The sequence below is a fragment of the Pelobates fuscus genome, chromosome 7 (genome assembly GCF_036172605.1).
Source record: "Pelobates fuscus isolate aPelFus1 chromosome 7, aPelFus1.pri, whole genome shotgun sequence".
Classification (NCBI taxonomy): domain Eukaryota; kingdom Metazoa; phylum Chordata; class Amphibia; order Anura; family Pelobatidae; genus Pelobates; species Pelobates fuscus.
Window position 1 is genome coordinate 152,803,334 of NC_086323.1, and position 19,928 is coordinate 152,823,261.

General features: G+C 35.7%; 1 protein-coding gene across 14 annotated transcripts in view; it reads left to right on the forward strand.

The window, feature by feature from the left end:
• Nucleotides 1–19,632, forward strand: part of MAGI1 (membrane associated guanylate kinase, WW and PDZ domain containing 1) — a 468,514-nt gene extending 448,882 nt beyond the window's left edge. For 4 of the 14 annotated variants that reach the window (XM_063426812.1, XM_063426814.1, XM_063426819.1 and 1 more), the window contains 9 exons: nt 19–110; nt 1,069–1,261; nt 1,968–2,264; nt 6,197–6,400; nt 9,652–9,742; nt 10,013–10,073; nt 13,656–13,799; nt 14,953–15,091; nt 18,229–19,632. In XM_063426812.1, coding sequence (XP_063282882.1) covers nt 19–110; nt 1,069–1,261; nt 1,968–2,264; nt 6,197–6,400; nt 9,652–9,742; nt 10,013–10,073; nt 13,656–13,799; nt 14,953–15,091; nt 18,229–19,001 — 1,994 coding nt within the window. In that variant the 3' untranslated portion in view covers nt 19,002–19,632. Of the gene's footprint in view, nt 1–18; nt 111–1,068; nt 1,262–1,967; nt 2,265–6,196; nt 6,401–9,651; nt 9,743–10,012; nt 10,074–13,655; nt 13,800–14,952; nt 15,092–17,246; nt 17,336–18,228 lie in introns of all 14 variants that reach the window. The other 10 variants (XM_063426820.1, XM_063426824.1, XM_063426826.1 and 7 more) reach the window with 4 other exon arrangements.
• Nucleotides 19,633–19,928: the final 296 nt, after the last annotated feature.

The following is a 19,928-nucleotide window of genomic DNA, read 5'->3' on the forward strand; positions in this document are numbered from 1 at the left end:
ATGTAATTTTTTTTCAAGTTCCAGATCTCCAAGAACATGATATATTTTTATGGAGGAAAGAAACTGGTTTTGGCTTTAGAATTCTTGGTGGAAATGAGCCAGGGGAACCAGTAAGTAAAAATTATTTGGGTGGATTATGTGGTCATATTTGTTTTTCCTTGTACAATAGTGTGCATGTATCATTTGCTTTAATTACAGTTACTGTAATGGCAGTAAAGTCAATGGCAGGTTTAACAAAACATGTTTAGCTTAATTAAATTATTTTGCTGTATAGATCAGGCACCTGCAGTCTTACTGCTCAATTATCTGACATTTAGGTGATAAATCACTCCTGTTTCTATGTATACAGTCCTAATCACACCTCCCCTGGCTGTGATTCACAGAGCCTTCCGACACACTTCCTGTAAAGCGAGATCCAATTTTTAAACTTCCTTTATTGTATAGTATGTTTACATTAATAGCCTGCCGAAGCCTATGTGTAGGATAACAGATAAACTGTGCTGTGAGATCTGATTGAAAACTAAACCATTTTTTCTTCTGAATTAAAAGAAACAAAAGTAATTTAAGTCCTGAATGGCAGAAGATTCCAGTGCATGATCAATGCACCAAAACTATTTTATGAAGTTAAAATGGTTTTGATGCTTTGAGGGTCCATTTAATTCCATGTAGAAACCGTGTGGTGTTGTATTATCGTTAGTACCCCTCATTATCTCTTATCCCCTCTGTATCACCCTTGTTCATTTAGCTTTACAGCCATGTATCTAGTTCAGCCACACTTCAACACAAAATCTCCTTGGTGACAGTTTAGTAGGGACACATTCAACTGAGAAAATAGTTTATATAACTTTATTTTAGGCAGATAGGAAGCAAGAAAGATGCAATTATACTGTAAACCAAACTAATTTTGTTATATAGCTTCTAATTTTTTTGAATTGTAATTCGTCTAGATAATTGTATAAATTATAAATGCCTCTATCATTTATTTAACAAAAACAGATTTTATCGGATTATGAAAAAGTGTCATAAAATATCGATACGATTCTGACCATTTTATCTTCTTCTCAACAGATATATATAGGTCATATTGTGCCTCTGGGCTCAGCCGACGCCGATGGGCGTCTGAGGTCTGGCGATGAACTAATCTGTGTGGATGGGACTGCAGTTGTTGGGAAATCCCATCAGCTTGTTGTACAGCTAATGCAGCAGGCAGCAAAGCAGGGCCATGTCAATTTAACTATTCGGCGCAAAGTGGTATATCCAGGTGTGTGGGATTAGCGTTTAATTGTGTGATGCTTTGATGTAATAACTGTTATCTATTTGTTTGAGAGCCTAGGAAAAATGTTAAATTTTTACATGCATATAGACGTACTAAAAAAAAAAAGGAAAAAAAAAGGAACAAAGGTTTCAACTACAGTGGACAACAATTTGTGTGTGTGTAAAAAATATCTAAAAATGAATATCCCATATGACTTGCAAAATCATTAAAATTACACTTTAAGCTCTATAACAAATGCAGTCCATCATTCTGGTTATGATACCAGATGTCCCTGGTGCAGTAAGAAGCATTTTGTTTTAGCGTTAAAACATATAGGTAAGTGGCTATATGTGTTAAATCTAAAACAAATTACTTACCTGGTCCAACCAGGTTCCTGCACGTATCCTTTTTTTTTTTTTTTTTTTTTTTTTAATTTTTCGTTCCGAAGTTCCCATTTTGGCTTACTTAATACTCAAGAGGGGACCGTGTGTGGGGAGTTCAGGCAACGTAACCGTGGTGCTTAGACTGCCCCATTAATTTTAGAATCTAATAGTATTTTGATCAAGGCAAGAGGACTACTACCTGTCGATTGGTTTTAAAAATAGGAAAGTTTTCAAGATTGTGTTCAGAGTTGTGTTGTATTTTTATTTTTTTTAATAATCTAATTTGTAATCTAATTTAACTTTATTTTTTTTATTTTTTCAATATGCAGTTCCAAAAGCAGAAAATGAGGTTCCTGCTTCACCTACATCCTCCCATCATAGCAGTAATCAGCCAGCCTCGCTTACGGAAGAGAAACGTACACCTCAAGGAAGCCAGAACTCTCTAAACACTGTTAGCTCTGGTAGTGGAAGTACCAGTGGGATTGGCAGTGGTGGCGGTGGTGGAAGTGGCATGGTCAGTACCGCGATCCAACCGTATGATGTGGAAATCAGACGTGGTGAAAATGAAGGATTTGGATTTGTTATTGTATCATCTGTTAGTAGGCCAGAAGCTGGAACAAATTTTGGTAAGTGAAGAAGAATATGAATTATTTATTTATTTAACTCATGCCAGTTCCTTACATTTATATATTTTCGATAACGGAAATAAAATGAAATGTTAAAATGAAGCCTTGAAACGGCTTCGTTAAAATCCATTTTCCAAGTCTGACAAAATTACTATTGTGCAGAAGACACCTTTTTTTTTTTAATTTTATTATTATTTTATTTATTTATTTTTAAGAATGTGCACGCTCTTGTGTTAAAGGTTAGTCAGTTAATGAGCCAAGTTGTTTGAATTATCGGTTAACATTTACATTTGCAAAGTCATAGAGCCTAGTGAGCTGTTTATAGATGCCTAATGAAACAATGCAAAAATCTCAAGCCTGGTCAAAATGGGGAAAAAAAAAAGAATACAAATATATAGATAAAAAAAGAATATCTGAAGTTACAATATTCAGTTCTCTTCTAAATATAAATAATATATATTTCAGACCTTGTAATATTTTGTGAGCTTTGATCCAAGAGTCTAAATCAAAGTGACTTTTTAATAAAGCACTTTAAAACTGAAGTGTACTCCGTGAATATAAATATTTTAACTGTACTAAACAACATACCAGAATGGAGCTGTCAGGGCTTCCTTATCTAAATGCAGGATGCCCGTGTGAAATATTTACAAGTGTTTTATTCTTCATACAAGCTGGGAAAACAGTAGTTGGTGATAAACAGTTGCAGGGTAACAATGCAATGCCCACAGTCTAACATGATACATACTTTATTTTTTGCACTTATTTATGTATTATGTTTTGCAACGTTTAATGGGAGAGTACACTTCATAATAAATAGGATTGAATTATGTTTAAATGCAGGCATTGATGTTCCTAAAGGATTCAGATTCTGTGCCATTGCCAGATATGTATTTTTGATATATTGTGCAAGGCAGTGGTTAACTCATTCTCCAGAATGCAGATAACTGTATTTGCATTAAAATCCATTGTTCCCCCTCTGGCCTTGGGAGATTTTAATTCACTGGATAAAGGCTACATTTGACCAGCAGATGGTTATGAGCATTCCCATGATCCTACAGGCTGGCTGAGCATTAAGAGAAATATTCTCGCTAAGCATTAGCAGCATCATTTGGTTTAGACCATTACTGATATAAGTGAACCTGAAAAGACAAAATGTATTTATGGAGTTATATGCCTAGTGTTGATATTGAATAAGTCTTTCCTTCATCTTACATTCTGCATGCTTGGCTTTCATTTCTTGCCTTCCTACCTGCACTTTATGCCTGTCTTGTGTGAGCGCTCTTGCTTAATGTTCCTTTTCTAGTAATGAAAGAAACCATTTCCGTCTGCTTGCCCATGCATTACTAAGTGTCTGAGGTGGTAGGGGCAGCCTTTTAGATGCAGCGATTATCTTTCACACGTTGCAGAGAACAAAATATTGGCAAAGGCATGTGGGCATTTGTCTTTCTCTAATGCAGTCCAAATGATTTGGATGCAAAGAATGACTCCAGGAACAATAACATTTGCATTGGAAAACCTATAACCCGCAGTCACTCTCTCTCTCTCTCACACATGCACTTACTCTTGCGCGCACGCACACAAACAAGCACTCACTCTCTCGCACACCAGCGCACTCTTGCACTCACTCTTTCGTACACGCACTTTCGCACTCACTCGCACTCTCTTGCACACCTACTCTCGTACTCACTCTTGCACACCTACTCTTGTACTCACTCTTGCACACCTACTCTTGTACTCACTCTTGCACACCTACTCTTGTACTCACTCTTGCACACCTACTCTTGTACTCACTCTTGCACACCTACTCTCGTACTCTCTCTTGCACACCTACTCTCGTACTCTCTCTTGCACACCTACTCTCGTACTCTCTCTTGCACACCTACTCTCGTACTCTCTCTTGCACACCTACTCTCGTACTCTCTCTTGCACACCTACTCTCGTACTCTCTCTTGCACACCTACTCTCGTACTCTCTCTTGCACACCTACTCTCGTACTCTCTCTTGCACACCTACTCTCGTACTCTCTCTTGCACACCTACTCTCGTACTCTCTCTTGCACACCTACTCTCGTACTCTCTCTTGCACACCTACTCTCGTACTCTCTCTTGCACACCTACTCTCGTACTCTCTCTTGCACACCTACTCTCGTACTCTCTCTTGCACACCTACTCTTGTACTGTCTCTTGCACACCTACTCTCGTACTCACTCTCTTGCACACCTACTCTCGTACTCACTCTCTTGCACACCTACTCTCGTACTCACTCTCTTGCACACCTACTCTCGTACTCACTCTCTCACACTTGAGCATGCGCACACACTGTATCTAATATACTTATTCGGACCCAGAGTGCCTGTATATGTTTAAAACAACTTGAAGGATTGTTGTGAATTACTGATTATGTGAGATAAGTCACAAAAAATAAGCAATCAAATTAGGTTAGATCTTCATGGAATTGGGTTTAGAGAAGGATTAAGATCCTGCAGGGATACAGGTTTGGGACCCTATTCATTTTTCACATAGGGCTGATTAAAGGACCACTCTAGGCACCCAGACCACTTCAGCTTAATGAAGTGGTCTGGGTGCCAGGTCCTTCTAGGGTTAACCCATTTTTTCATAAACATAGCAGTTTCAGAGAAACGGCTATGTTTATGAATGGGTTAAGCCTTCCCCCTATGTCCTCTAGTGGCTGTCTCATTGACAGCCGCTAGAGGCGCTTGCGTGCTTCTCACTGTGATTTTCACAGTGAGAGCACGCCAGCGTCCATAGGAAAGCATTGTGAATGTTTTCCTATGTGACCGGCTGAATGCGCGCGCAGCTCTTGCCGCGCGTGCGCATTCAGCCGACGGGGAGGAGAAGAGGAGGATCGGAGGAGGAGAGCAGGAGGAGATCTCTCCGCCCAGCGCTGGAAAAAGGTAAGTTTTTACCCCTTTCCCCTTTCCAGAGCCGGGCGGGAGGGGGTCCCTGAGGGTGGGGGCACCCTCAGGGCACTCTAGTGCCAGGAAAACGAGTATGCTTTCCTGGCACTAGAGTGGTCCTTTAATGGGGCCTTAGGCAGCTGCATGATGAACAGTCTGTGTTAAACATTTCCAGAAAATAGAATATCTTACAAGGATGCACAGATTTAATCATAGTATGATCGTACCTAGTTGCCTTCAAAACCTTGAATGAATTTCCAATAAGTCAATTAGTGTGTTTTACATTTATACACACCAAAATTCTGACCTTAAAACAAACAACCCCCCCCCCAAAAAAAAAAGTAATGTTAAGGATCAGGATCCAAATGAGGGATTACCCCAAGGAAGATGCATCTAACCATATTACCATTACCATACCATATTACCATTACATACCATTTTACCAAAGGAAAGGCAGAAAATGGGGACCTCTGAATATTTGAGGTTACATTTCAAAGCTACATTACAAGAATACACTCAAGTCTAATATCTTTTGGGGATCTGAATTTGTTATGCATATGGCATATGAGCGAATGTTAATATCAAATTTCTTTTGCTACTTTCTACATTTGTGTTTGTGTGGATGGTGATTCTTTTATCAGTACAAGTGAAAAAAAAATGCATTTGTAAACAACGTACAGAACTGTTTCATAGTATATGATATAAGAGTAATAAAAAAAACAAAAACTGAGTAAAGTCTGGTAAAACAGCTGTTTCTGGACTACAGCTCCCAGAAGTCGGTCAAAGGCTGATAAATGTTGTCAGACAACTGAAGAACCGAGGTTGGGTATTCCTGCCATAGAGCCAACACATTAACTCACCTTCCTTTGCCAATTTTTTCCCCTGAGCAGCACAAGTCTCCTAATTACTTTATGCTCAAGGCGTCATTAACCCTTAACTCTCTCTCTTTTTCATTTCTTCTCTTCTGTCCTCTTCCGTATCTCATGACTGTAACACATACTGCAAATTCAAAAAGCAGGCAATGCATGTGTAGCCATGCCTCACAAAATAGGTCGAATAATAGAGGGGAGTCCTGCTGATCGGTGTGGCAAGCTGAAAGTCGGAGATCGAATCCTGGCCGTAAATGGATGTTCCATCACCAACAAATCGCATTCGGACATTGTCAACTTAATCAAGGAAGCGGGAAACACGGTTACTCTACGTATCATTCCTGGAGATGGTATTTCAACTTTTCTTTTTTTAATATTTATATATGATGCTATTACAGTTCTGGTTATATTGAAAAGGTTATTCTCTAAAGCGAGAATCCAAATTTTAGGCCAAGGTTGCTAAAATGGAAGCATAGCTGACTTGGAATTTTTCTAGTTTGGTTATTTTGTCCTTAAGTTTGAAATCCACTTTCAATTCTCATTTTAGTGCATAATCCTGTTAAATAATCCCAGTGTTCTAAGTAAATTCTGTAGCTGATACTTAACAGTATATATATATATATATAACAAGGAGTGGCAAACAGAATGCACTCTTAGCAGGAAAAATAGTAAAGTACAGTACTTATGCATACTTTCGAGTGATTTTGAAGTGTCCTTTATATAACACGATCATTTTGTTTTTATAAACATTTCTGTGAATACAAAGCAGTGATACTGTGCTGTAAAAAGGTAATACAACCATCAATTAATTAGAAAGGATCCCAGGGCACATCACATGGTTTTATATTTATATATATATATATATATATATATATATATATATATATATATATATATATATATATATATATATGGTAATGTGTGTAAACTGTGCCTACCAACATTCTAAAAAGTGTATAATTATTCATATCTGTGACCAATCCTCTCTTATTTCTGGATATTTAAGTTCACTTAAAAATGTGTCTTTAAAAAAAAAAAAACTTTAACAGAGGGGTTTAGATCTTGAAAATGTGATCGCAACCTTTAATGGTACACTGTGTTAAACCTTTTTAAACCAGACATTAGTTAGCAGGGGTTGAATACTTATGCAAACAATAAGTAATAGGATATAAAACAAACCTCTACCTTTAAAATAATGGATGTTAAATAGTCCCCATGTATAAGAGTAAAGGGATATTGAGATGGAACTGAACCATGGTCCTATTTCTTGCTACTATTTTAAACAGACCTGCTGTCCACATTCCCCCTTGATGACACAATACCACCTATGTTCCCAATATGGCCACGTAATTGTTAAATGTGTCTCCAGTGTGATCTTCTAAAATATGAATACATCGTGTTCCTATACTCCCATATCTACAAATATTATCAGGAATTGGTAATGGTAATAATAATAATAAATCATACTTAAAATTACTAGTGTTAATTGATACCACTCAAGCCATTCTGACCATTGAAGCTTTCAATATTATTTAACCCCTTAAGGACACATGACACGTGTGACATGTCATGATTCCCTTTTATTACAGAAGTTTGGTCCTTAAGGGGTTAAAGCTCAACTATTTGTCACATAATTTCTACTATAACTGTTTAGCGAGGACATGCCACAGTGACTACAGAGAAGAAAAATCTTCCACCTAAAACAGAAATGTTTATACCTATTATCAGTATTAAATTGCAGTAGCCTCATAATGTTGGATAGTACATTTAGCAAATTTGTATTTATTCTAATTATTGTAAAAACACACACTTATTTTTTACATGCCTGTCCTGCAGAAAGTGTTGTCTATTATTAAATGCATTATATTAAAATCCTATTGTAGTAAAAGAAACAGAACAAGCTCTAACTGATTGGTAAAGTGATTACTTGTAAGGTTTTTAGATTTGATGCATCGGTTAATTCCTAGCAGAACATTCCACCAAATGTCGACCCTCATATTATTACCTAATGAGTCAGTTATTTCAAGGCTTTCTTTCAAATCATCACCGAAATTACAAAATCTGTCTAATGCACTGTGTTTTTGTACTGTTCTCATAACCAAATTACAGATTAATGTAATTGCTGATGTGTACAGCTATTTGAGACACAATTTAATCTACATAAAATAAAATATGCATTATATTACCAGGCTTCATGCTTTTATAACATAATTTGGCTTTGAAAGCAATGGAGCAAGTCCAAAAAAAAACCTCTGTACTTCCTCTATTACTCGTAATGCAAATTGATAGCCAACACAGTTATTCATTTGCTTTTATAACATATATCTAGAAAAAGGGAACCAAATTAAAGAAGAAAAAAAAAAGTTCTGCAATACATATCCACAAACAATCAGAAAGTTGGTGAAATGTCTGTATCATAGTGAATAATAACCATTGCTGCTTTACTTGAGTCTGTCCACTATGTTACGCTACAAAGAGAGTCTAACCCATGTTGTTAAAGGAGTTGGCAATTTATACATGGCAACGTTTTCTGGTAAGATTGATACACTGCTTGTAAACCAATGAAATCTCGCTTATCTTTTTTAAATTTAGTCTTTTTATTAATTTAATTTATACAAACATTTCATGACATACACAACTTTAAGCCAATTCATCTGCTAACATCAATTTGATAAATATTAAAAACCAGATAAGACCTCATCATACACAACAAACAAAACAAGAACAGCATAAACTATAAATCTAAATTCTCTGAAAGGAGGAAGTGAAATAGTGGGTTGGCCATATCAAGTCATATTCCAAGTTAAAAAAAACTAGAAAAAAACAAATTTACCCTTTCTACTGTAAGTCGTCAACATAAATCTTGCTTTTCATTGTGTTAATGGCGTAGTTGGCTGCATCTCCCTTTCAGTATTTGATAGGTTGGTTTGTAAGATATTGAGATAACTGACCTTCTAAGCCCAGTTTCCAATGTATTCCTTGCATATTCTATTCTTTAGTTACATGCAACCTTTCTATTCGTTTGTTATTAGAGGTCAGAAAACCTCCTGCAGTTTAGTCCAAAGAGGTTAGAAACACAGAGAGCTAAGTCAGGAGCTTGGGAGGACAGACTGAGAAATCAGAGTTAGGGATGCCAGAGGATTTGAAATACAATTTTAGATGCTGGGTCTAGATCAATTGGAGAGCAATAGGAAAGCACTGTTGGGTCAGTAGGGAACCATAAAAGGCTATCATACCAATGAAATCGAGTGTTTAGGAGAAAGTTGAGCATTAGTGTTCTATTTTCAGACAGTGTGCGGTTTTGTGCTGGGACAACAACGCACGTGGTTGTGTGTCTGCAATATGATGTAGTGTAAGTAGAAATAAACTTATTTTAACAGTGTATGGAGTTGATGCAAATCTACATATTGGCATCGCAAGAAATGCAAGTGGAGAAGTTAGTTTACTATTCTGGTAATGTTAAGTGATTGTCTCCATATTAGACCACAAAAGAATAAAATGTTTAACTTTTTATAATGGATAGTGTTACTATGTGTAGTTTTTTTCTCCCTTTCTTGTCTTACATGTTCTGTATAATCACCACATATCTTTTCTCCCCCAGAATCCTCTAATGCCTCTTTATTGACCAACGCAGAGAAAATTGCCACAATTACGACCACACATACTCCTCAGACAATGCCACAGGAAACAAAGTAAGATATGAACTAGGGGTGATGGCAGTGGGGTGTCAAATACTTATTTATATATTTTTTTGACCTGTTTTGTTCTACAAAATACGGAATTATTTCAATTGGAATGATTTGGCGATAGACGATTGATATGACCCATCAAAAAAATAAACACCCCTTTCCAGTGTGATAATGTAAAGGATGATGTTAGACACAATCCAATCGATTTAGCTTTAGATATTTGGCATGAGAATACTTTTTCTAAATAACTACATATATATTTATTTAATACAGGAACAATTCAAAACCAAAGCAAGAAAACCAGTTTGAATTTAAAACCCCACCAGCCACACAGGTAAGCATTTACTTTTTCCATGGGTATATGTCATGGTTTACAAGTCTTATTGGTTTGGTAAATCTAAATATGGCAAGAAAAATAAAGTAGTGCTAATGTACCAGTTAATAATCGGCTTTGAAATCCGTTGATAAAAAATTACTGCTGTTCAATATTTTTCAACAAAGGATGCACCCAGACCTTACATATTGGTGTTGTAGCTGTATCCCTTCTAGGCTCCTGCTTTAAGATGTGCAGTGCCCTTCAGCATGTTTATTCTTGCCTGGGTAGCCAGTGCTATTGTATGTGTTGCTAAAATATTTATGGGCTTTTAGCTAAACATTCAGAGATTCAGAGTGGCCTGTTTGTTTACAAACATAGTGTGTGTGTGTGTGTGTGTGTACAATTTTTTCCATAAAAGATTAGATATTTCTACAGAGTATACTCAAGAAAAGCTAATGTTATAAATAGGATTCTCTTGAGACTATTTATAACTTGCAATTAACAGAATCACTTGGATATGCAGTTATGCAGAAAATTGAATATTTACAAACCGTTGCACATTCATGTCCCTTTATGGATGTAACTTTCATCCAGCATATTGTTTACATATATGATTTTTAAAAAACAAATTGAAAATATAACCTGTGTTTGTAAATATATATATATATATGTCTCCACACTAGTTGAATTAACCCCAATCCAAGTCTTTCCAGAACATATGTAACAGTAACAGAATGCATATAAAAATACACACTTCCCTTAATAGGATAGGCATACTGTCAAGGTTATTCAATAAACTCTGAATTGCAAAACTGAGCAGTAAATAGCAGAGTTAGAAAAAATAATTTGCTATTTTGCTTCCGTTTTGTCATTCAGAATGAATTTGCTAAAATAGAGTCTTTAGAAAATATTCCCCTGTCTCGCAGAACTGTGTGTACAGGTTAATAGATGGGATATGTAGGACCAATTGGAGGGCAGTTTATTTGTGTTCTAGCTTACAGGGTTACAAAAGCTGATCACATAAATTTAACCTTTCATCTTTGTAAAGAAGTTTGGGACATGCAGTCCCTTAGGACCTGAAGGACGATCTTGTCCTATACAAGCTGACACTAGTGTATTCTTTCTGCTCTTATATTTAGTTGAATATATTTTTCAGAAATTTGTGAAGATTGAATTTGTTTTCCAAAGGGGGGAGATGGGGTTGCTATATATTTTCCTGCTGCTCCAGTCATGTCAAAAGGTCAATATCATCTTTATAAAATTCTTCTTTACCGTAGCAATATAAGGCAGTTTTTACCTTGAGAGCCACTTGGCGTAGGAAGATTACCCTTAAGCCTGGAAACCTGGCAAAGAATGAACCCTACAATACAATTACTGCTAAAACCATGGTTACTAGAAGTACTCAAGGTTTGCATGACTGCCTTAAAGCCCCAAATATGTATCTTCGAGTAACGAAAGGATATGATGACTTGACAAGTATTTTTCATGTTACATACTACAAAACCAGACAGTGACTTGAAGACAAAAAGTTGATTATTTTGGTCTACCATTTTTTTATTCCAGAATAATATAAATAAAAAAAAAAAACTAAAGGGGGAAAAAAAGACTTCATAGATAAAAGTGGAAGACGGGAGGACTGGGCCTTATAATACCCTTTGGCGCTTTCTCAACAGTCCTCTGGATGTTCTCGAGAGGAGATATGTTGAGAAAGCTCCGATGGCAAGTGAAACACATTCAACCAGTCCTCCCTTCTACTGAGTTCTTTGTACACGGAGATTTGGTTATGCAAATTACTTGATTTTCAAAATAAGGGGCAGATAAACACAATGGAATTTCTAAAATATTTGAGATAAATCCAGTGCGGTCCTGTGACAATGACAATAATGCAGGTGCTATTCCATTGGAAATGGAAAAATGAAATGTTCCAATTGGCGTTTTGCCATTTGGCAAAATATTTGTTTTCATGTTGAAACTCTTTGTCAGTCTTTTTAACCAATTTGCTCTTTTTCTGTTATTATTATTCTGTGATAAGAGATGCCTCTTTTTGTTATTTGTTTTGCATATGATGCTTACATAATCTTAAATTAGAAACTCTAATTCTTAATAAAAGGCTTGGGGGAAGATTCCACTGTAGTCACCCATTCTGCAGGATCTTCCATGGAGTCCATTTTGTTATTCTCGGTTCATGAATCACTGAATAAAAATAGAATTGATAACTGATTTTAATACACTAACACTTCTGACATGCTATAAGCTTTAACTGAGTTACCACCTGACGTCCTGCCAAAATACATAGGTTGGGATTGATACAAAGGATATAAGTGAGCATATCGACCCATCTAAACTGAGCAGATTTCATCCCATCCATGTTAATTCAGTAAATCTCAATTACATGCATTATTTATAACTTTACACGTGAACTACAGATTTGGTAAAAAAAATCAAATAAAAAAAAAACACGTAGGAATGAAAACTAGCTCACTTGTTATGTCTTGTGATGTAAACCAGTACAATTGCCATACATCAATAGTTATGCTTTGCATAAAAATATTCCTGTGCTATATCTATGCACTAATGCTATTTTTTGGGTGGGGGTGGAGGGGGGGATTTTATGTCTTTAGACCTGGTTAAAAAACTAAAATGGAGTTATTGGGACAGATAGAAGAAGGCACCTCTCTGTTTCCGATATTGGATAATTGGCTGCCTTGTCTGTCTGCATTCATGCTCTTCACTTGATTTCACTTAACAAGCAATTAGAGTGAAGGATAATTCTGAATGCTTCCAGCTTCCCTTTATAAGCACTAATCTATATATTGATCTATTTGCCATTTACACAATAAAAGCCTTTACCAGAAAGCTTTAAGAACCATAATCTGCTACTGTAGAATAAATGTGTTAAATTGTTAGCCAGATACATTTTATAGTGTTCCTAATATTAAATCGTGCAGAAATGTACCACATTTTACACAAATTCAAAAGTATGTCAGATGATCTACTAGTATGATGGCATTAATTATATGATTTAACATTTTTGCGTACCTTTTTATACTAACTTAAGAGAACAGTACTTTAAAAAATAAAATGAAAAGTTTAAGTGTAAGTTTGTAGAAGTAGCCTTAAAACCAAAAAGTGAAGATTAAGGGGATTTTTTTTAGTGTAGTATTCAATCAATTTCCACCAAAATCAAGAATGACATGGTAAAATCAATTGGCAACAAGCAAAATACATTGTAAGTAAATGTTTTCCTGTGGTGTTTGCCTTGTGTAGGTACTGTAACACACATCAGACTTTCCACATAACTCCACAGATAATTGTTGGATAAAATATCACCACTAGTGTCATTCCTGTGAGCTAGTACCACTGTTTGTGCTTTTAAAGTCAAAAGCTGCAACGTTCGTTGTATAATTGTAAAGAATTGCACCTACTTTAATCTAGGGTCTCTCAGATTAGGTGGGTATAAATGTGAATTGCTACAACAAAAACATGCATTATTCCTATTTTAAATATATTGCAAATATTAATAATGAAGTTTGGTTTTGTTTTTTAAATTTTCATCCAAAGTTAGTAAATTGCCATTTTCTGTTTTTGTTCATGTAAAAGGATCAAGAGTTTTACGCAGTGGAACTAGACCGAGGAGTGAAAGGATTTGGGTTTAGTCTCCGAGGCGGTCGGGAATACAACATGAATCTTTATGTACTGCGTCTTGCAGAAGAAGGACCAGCTGAACGGTGTGGGAAAATGAGGGTACGTGTTTCTTTAAGTTTTATATTTATAATGTGAGGAAGGACGTGGCAATATAAACTACATTCAGGAGGATCCTTTGGAGTAATCCTAAAAATTAAATTTAAAAAAAATGGTGATTGTAACACGTTAACGTGGTCATGGTGGTAGGAGTCTGTAGGGGCAGTGTTTCTGCTTGAAACACTGCACATCCAGACATATGATTAATTGTGTGCTGGGCTAGTTGACCCCCAGCATATGTAACAAGGCAGCCCAGAACTCTGTTTTGGATTGCCTAATGTCAGTTCTGTGCATAAAAGATATGTCATAAGTGTGCATTACACTCTACCGACAGACGTAACCGATTCTCCTTTGCAATTTCCTCTAACCCTTCCTTCACTGGCTCAGGGCCCTGAGTCGGTTAAATGGTCCAAACAAATGTTTCCATATGAGAAGTCTTTAATTGGAACTCTGTGTGTCTCCTGTGACGTAAGGTAAGTACAACTTAATTTTAAGTAATGCTGTAGGTCCTCCACAATTTTGGGGTTGGTGGACCAACAGAATAATGCCTAATAGGGCATTATTTCAACAGGAAAAAAAAGGTTGGAAAAACCCTCTAACTGCATCATCATAAAAGCACATATGATGTAAAAAAAAAATGCAAACTCAGGACCCAACACTATCTCATTAAACTGTGTGAGAAAGTTCCGAACCTTTCTCATGCAGTTTTCTTAATCGACAACTACGGATAGGCTGAGAATGTCAACTGACATTCTCAGCCTATCACCAGGCCCATTCCAAAGTTTACTCATTGAAGCAAAGAACTTGGACAGAAGAAGATGGGCTGAATGGACGGGGCACAGTCTACACTAACTTTTGGGATAAACCATGTGTAAACTGTTGAACCTTTTAAGGTAATTGGGAACTCACAAGCACCATAACACCTTAATTTAAGATTATGGTGTGTGGAGAGTTAATTTAAGTAAATATATTTACTACCTAAACAACTCTGTCCACAGTGCTGCTATCCTTATTACCACAAACTGTTTGGAGCTGAAGATATTATTTATTATATGCTGGGTCACTGCTTTTAAACAGTTTTACCTTGATTTTGTTTCGTGTTTTACAAAACAAAAACCATGTAATAGTTGTGTGTTTTTTTTTTTTTTTTATCTAGGTTGGTGATGAAATTCTAGAAATCAATGGAGAGACAACAAAGAACATGAAGCACGCTCGGGCAATTGAACTGATTAAAAATGGTGGCCGAAGAGTGCGTCTGAATCTGAAACGTGGAGATGGTTCGGTGCCAGAATATGGTGGGTCAAACTCTGAAACCATTGCTTTGCTTCCTGCCGTCACTCCATGAATGATCTCTATCTCAAGAGCTGGAGCAGGAAATTATTTTCTTTTTTTCTTTATCAATCACCAGTGTCTTACCAACTTTTTGCGAAATATGATTAATTGCCTCGCTTGTACTGAATTTTCTCCACTCTTCTCACCCTCTTCTTGCTTCTGTGGACTGGGGGCTCAGCAAGAGGAATCCTCAACGTAGCATCATTGGTGAAGGGAAAAAACTCATCAATTTGTTAAAAATACACTATCGAACTGTGCCAAACTGTTTTGATTATTTTGTAATGCAATTGAAGGAACCACCATTAATTTAAAAATTGTATGCATAATTCTTACTGAAACGACACACACATAAACGCCTTCATATTTTGTGTGCACCGTTACATAAAGTTTGTGAAACTGTCAGTTCCTGCTTTTTTTGAGCAGTGTATACCAGATAAGATAAATATTAATTTGTTTAAAGTCCTAAATGGAAGAAGATTTATTTAAGAGAGTATGGAAAAAGATGTGTTATCAGGGAACTGAACATTCTGATCATAATTCTATTTTATGTGAACCGACAATGTTCTATCAAATACTGTATTAAAGAAAATATATTGTAAAATAGTCCTATTTAAGAGAATTGCTCATAAAATGCCCTATATATAGGGCTTTTTTTTCCCAACCAAAGGTCTTTTGAAGTTTCTATAGAAACTGTGTTTGAAGGATTTAATTGTATTCTTCCCATTTTTTGGGTTATTTCCACTATGCTTCTTGATCTTTACCCATTCCATTACATAAAAAAAAAAAATTACAAACACGCACATGAAAAGAAAGCAAAACAAATAGCCACAAAAATGCACACTAGACTATTTATGATTTTTGTTAATCATTTGTTCTTTTTTTTACTTTGGCCATTCTAGAAAACAGGAAATGATATATAATTTATTGAATGCTGAAATATTGGCGGCCTATTCCCCTGATGTAAATATCTTTGGTAGCTTTTGGTCTTTCTATGCATAGATTCCTACCAGATGCTTCCTGCAGGGGATTTAATTATGGTGTACAGGGATTGCATGTTGATACTGGTAATACTAAAGTTTAAGATCTTTGGCAACCAGTACCCAATAATGGTTTGAGAATTTTGCTTGAAAGTGCTTGGATTGACAATGTGTTAAAATAAAGTGGATTTTAGTGCTGTTACAAGTTTTGAAAAGGCTGAAATAGTCTTATATTTCTCAGATATTGGGACATAAGGGCCATTGTTTTATTTTTATGAAGCAGACTGAAGAACTAAAACAATGTTAAAGGACTATTTCTAAGCCCAGCCCCTAAGATATACCACAAGATCCTCCTTTTCAAGTCTAAACCATGAAATACCCCGCTAAAATGTAATGTGAAACGCGTTGTCAACTAGTTTTGTGAATATTTTTGTCCATTGCTTTCATGGTTTCTTTGAAAGATGCACTGTATAATTTAATACATTGTATGTATTATCTTTTAGCGAGGTAATTTGTAACAACATAATCATGAGTCGAAGAGATGAAATTGGAGCCCAATTTATTTTACATTTGCTTTTTATTTTTTAAAATTTTTTCAAAGTCTGACACTTGAAAGTTGAGCTGCTACATAGTACAGATGTAAAAACAAAATATAAGGGGTCAGTTTGTTATTTTGATCCTATTTATTTAAAAAAAAAAAGTGAAGTTCCAGCATATTACCTCTTTGATGGAACCTGCTTCAATGTGAGGCTGTATAATTTTGTAATTAGAACTTTTTTTTTTCTTTTCTTTTTTTTTCTTTTTGTACTTTATTTTTTATGTTGTGGTCTGCTGTGGACTTTCTGTTGAATGTAACTGTTCTTTTATTTCTTCCATCCTGTTTCTCTGTTCTGATAGATGCAGTAGTCTTGTCTGTTGCTACGTCACATTTTTAGATGCCTAATGTCACTATAGAAATTGCAGATTTCACGGCCTTACTTGGATGTCACCTAGACAACAATGACCGGAAACAAAATAAACTATCTTGAAATATGAAGATTATTATTTTTTTCTCTTTCCTCTTCTTTATGTAGGGAATCTAAATGTTCTGCTCTTTTCTCTTTCCTTTTCTCTTTACTATACTTGGTGCTGCCTTCTTCAGCGATGATACCTCCTAACATTGCTGCATGTATGAGAAATGAAAAGCTTGTGGAGCCTTGCTTCTACCTAACGGGCCATAATCAAACTACGGTTTGTAGCTAAATCAATATTAGGTGTTTCTGTGCTGTGGCCTAGTATGCACCCTGCTTTTGCTTCGCTAGATTTACATATGTACAGCAAATTCATGAACACCCTGCATTCTTTGAACTGTACATGTAAGTACGTTATTGAAAAGCCTTATTTCTTCATTGCAATCACATTTCAAATTGGAGATTAATTTAAAAGACAGAAATATCTGTAATTTTTATAAAGATTTTTATCTTGGGATATAGGGAAGGAAAAAAATTAAACTTCCAGCCTATCACATTAAGCGCGTGTGGAGAAAAAATACTAAAGCACCATTGTATATTTTTTAAATATGACATCAGTATGCATGTCACTGCATAAATAAAGGCACATGTAATAGTAACCACACAAAGAAGTGCATTTTTTGGCAACTTGAAAACTCTTTTTTCTTTCTTGCATTCCTTTCTTTCCTTACTCTAAATTATAGGTGCGATAGATTCAGTACTATTTGTAAATGTCTTATAATTTACAGGGTCCCCATCAAGGCTAATAAAAACATGAAAAAAAAAGTCAACTCCACTTCAAAATGGCAATGACCATATCCACCACAGAGAAGCTGTAATTACAATTAAATACTATTCTAGTTTTCCTAAAAAGTTAAATTTACAGTCAAATTATGATATTCACAGGGCTAAAAATGAAAATAAAATGAGACATCTCAAATATTTGTTTATAAATAAGAACACCGTGCACAAAATAATGCATATATTAACTTTTCGCCATTCCAAACAAGAAGCTTTAGTTATCTACTATTTATAATGCTTAAGAAATGTTTGTTGCAAGTACTTAATGAGAAGACCATCTATTTAAACAGCTTAATGTATACAAAATTCACTTTTTTTTTTTTCCTTCTCCAGACCCCAGCAGTGACCGGAGCAGCCTCTCAACCAGTTCACAAAACGTATCGAAAATGAACACGCTACCATCTGATAGATATCACACCTCATCGGAGTTTAGCTACCCACCAGATCTTCACAAATCATTACAGCATGGTGAAAAACTGACTTATAATAAAGACCCTAAAAGCAACAGGGACCACAACAGACAAAATAATGACAACCACACTTGGAATGGGTCCTCTAAAAATTATACTGTACAAAGTAGCAGAAAGGATCATTCCCCCGATGAGAGAAGGCTACAACAAGAAGACAGAATGGTAGTCAATGGCCAAAAAAGACCATCTCCTGAGAAGAGAAATGAAGGAGCACGTAGTGCAGAAAATACTTTGGAGAGAAGAGACAAATACGAAAGAAGAAGAGAGAGTTCTCCTCAAAGGACCAGGGAGAGATCTCCTACACGTAGAAGGGATGGTTCACCCAGCAAAAGAAGGAAATCATTAGATCGATTCATGGACCAAAGGAAATTGCCTGACAAAAGACGAGAGAGCTCTCCTGAAAGAAGGCGATCTAAGTCAACAGATCGAAGAAGGGAAAGGTCACCTGAGAGAAAAAGGGATCGTTCTCCTGATAGAAGAAGAGAGAGATCTCCTGAAAGAAGGAACAGAGATCAAAAAGCCAATAGAGATAGGGGTGAGCATAATCTAAAACATGATACATTGAAAAGTGCTCGACACCCCACTGAGCAGCGGAGGAGAGCTTACAGGGAATGCAGTACTGACCTTAGTATCTGACATAGCTATCCAATGCATTGCCATGCTCTAGCCTTTTATAGTGTTTAAAGGTTCTAAAGAAGGCCTGAGGACATGAATAGTTTATAGTGTATTACCATGGTGTAAACACTCGACATTTAATGATCCTATAGTACCATGAAACATTTTATGCAGACAAATCCTTTTTACAGAGTGTTGTGCCTGATGTATATTAAAGAGTATTTTTCAATGTAATTTTTTTTTTTTTTTTTTTTTAAGTTATTTGCCAAATGTTGACTCTAAAATGATTCAACGTGTTCCTTAAACTATTTTCTTGACAATGTTCTTTTAAGAACACGCTTTTTAAGACGTTTCCTGTGCAGACTGTGTTTAAAGCACTGGAATGAGAAGGGGCGAATTTTTTTTTTTATTATTTAAATTCTTTTTTTTTTTTTTGCTATACTTGATTAACACATTTTTCCTGATTTAAATATAAATCTGCAAATGGCAATTGTCGTAATTAAGAATGTATATGCTGGTGGTGGGATCTAATGAAAACAAAATAATTTATACGAAGGAAAAGGAGCATAGTCAACTTGGCTGGATTAGTGGAAGGGAAATTTGTTTGTAACTGTATGATTAAATACTACTATAATGAAGGAGTAGAAGCACACACCGCACAAGTTTTTTTTTTTTTATATTATCATTGGGTATTGTTGAGTGGACATTCGGTTGATTGTTGTCCCAAAAAAAGACACAGATTCCAGGTTTTGCTATGTCTTTGGATACATTATAGTGGTTTTCTAAAACACAAAATAAATTAAAAATACCCAGTAAATGAGGTCAGCTATCAGAGTTTCACTGATGTCTAGTATTTTGATGGCCTCAACCTGAATGGATTTTTCTCATCTCATATAGAATTAGAGGTTTTACAGTCAAGCACCATGCAGCTGAAGAGGAATTGGTCAA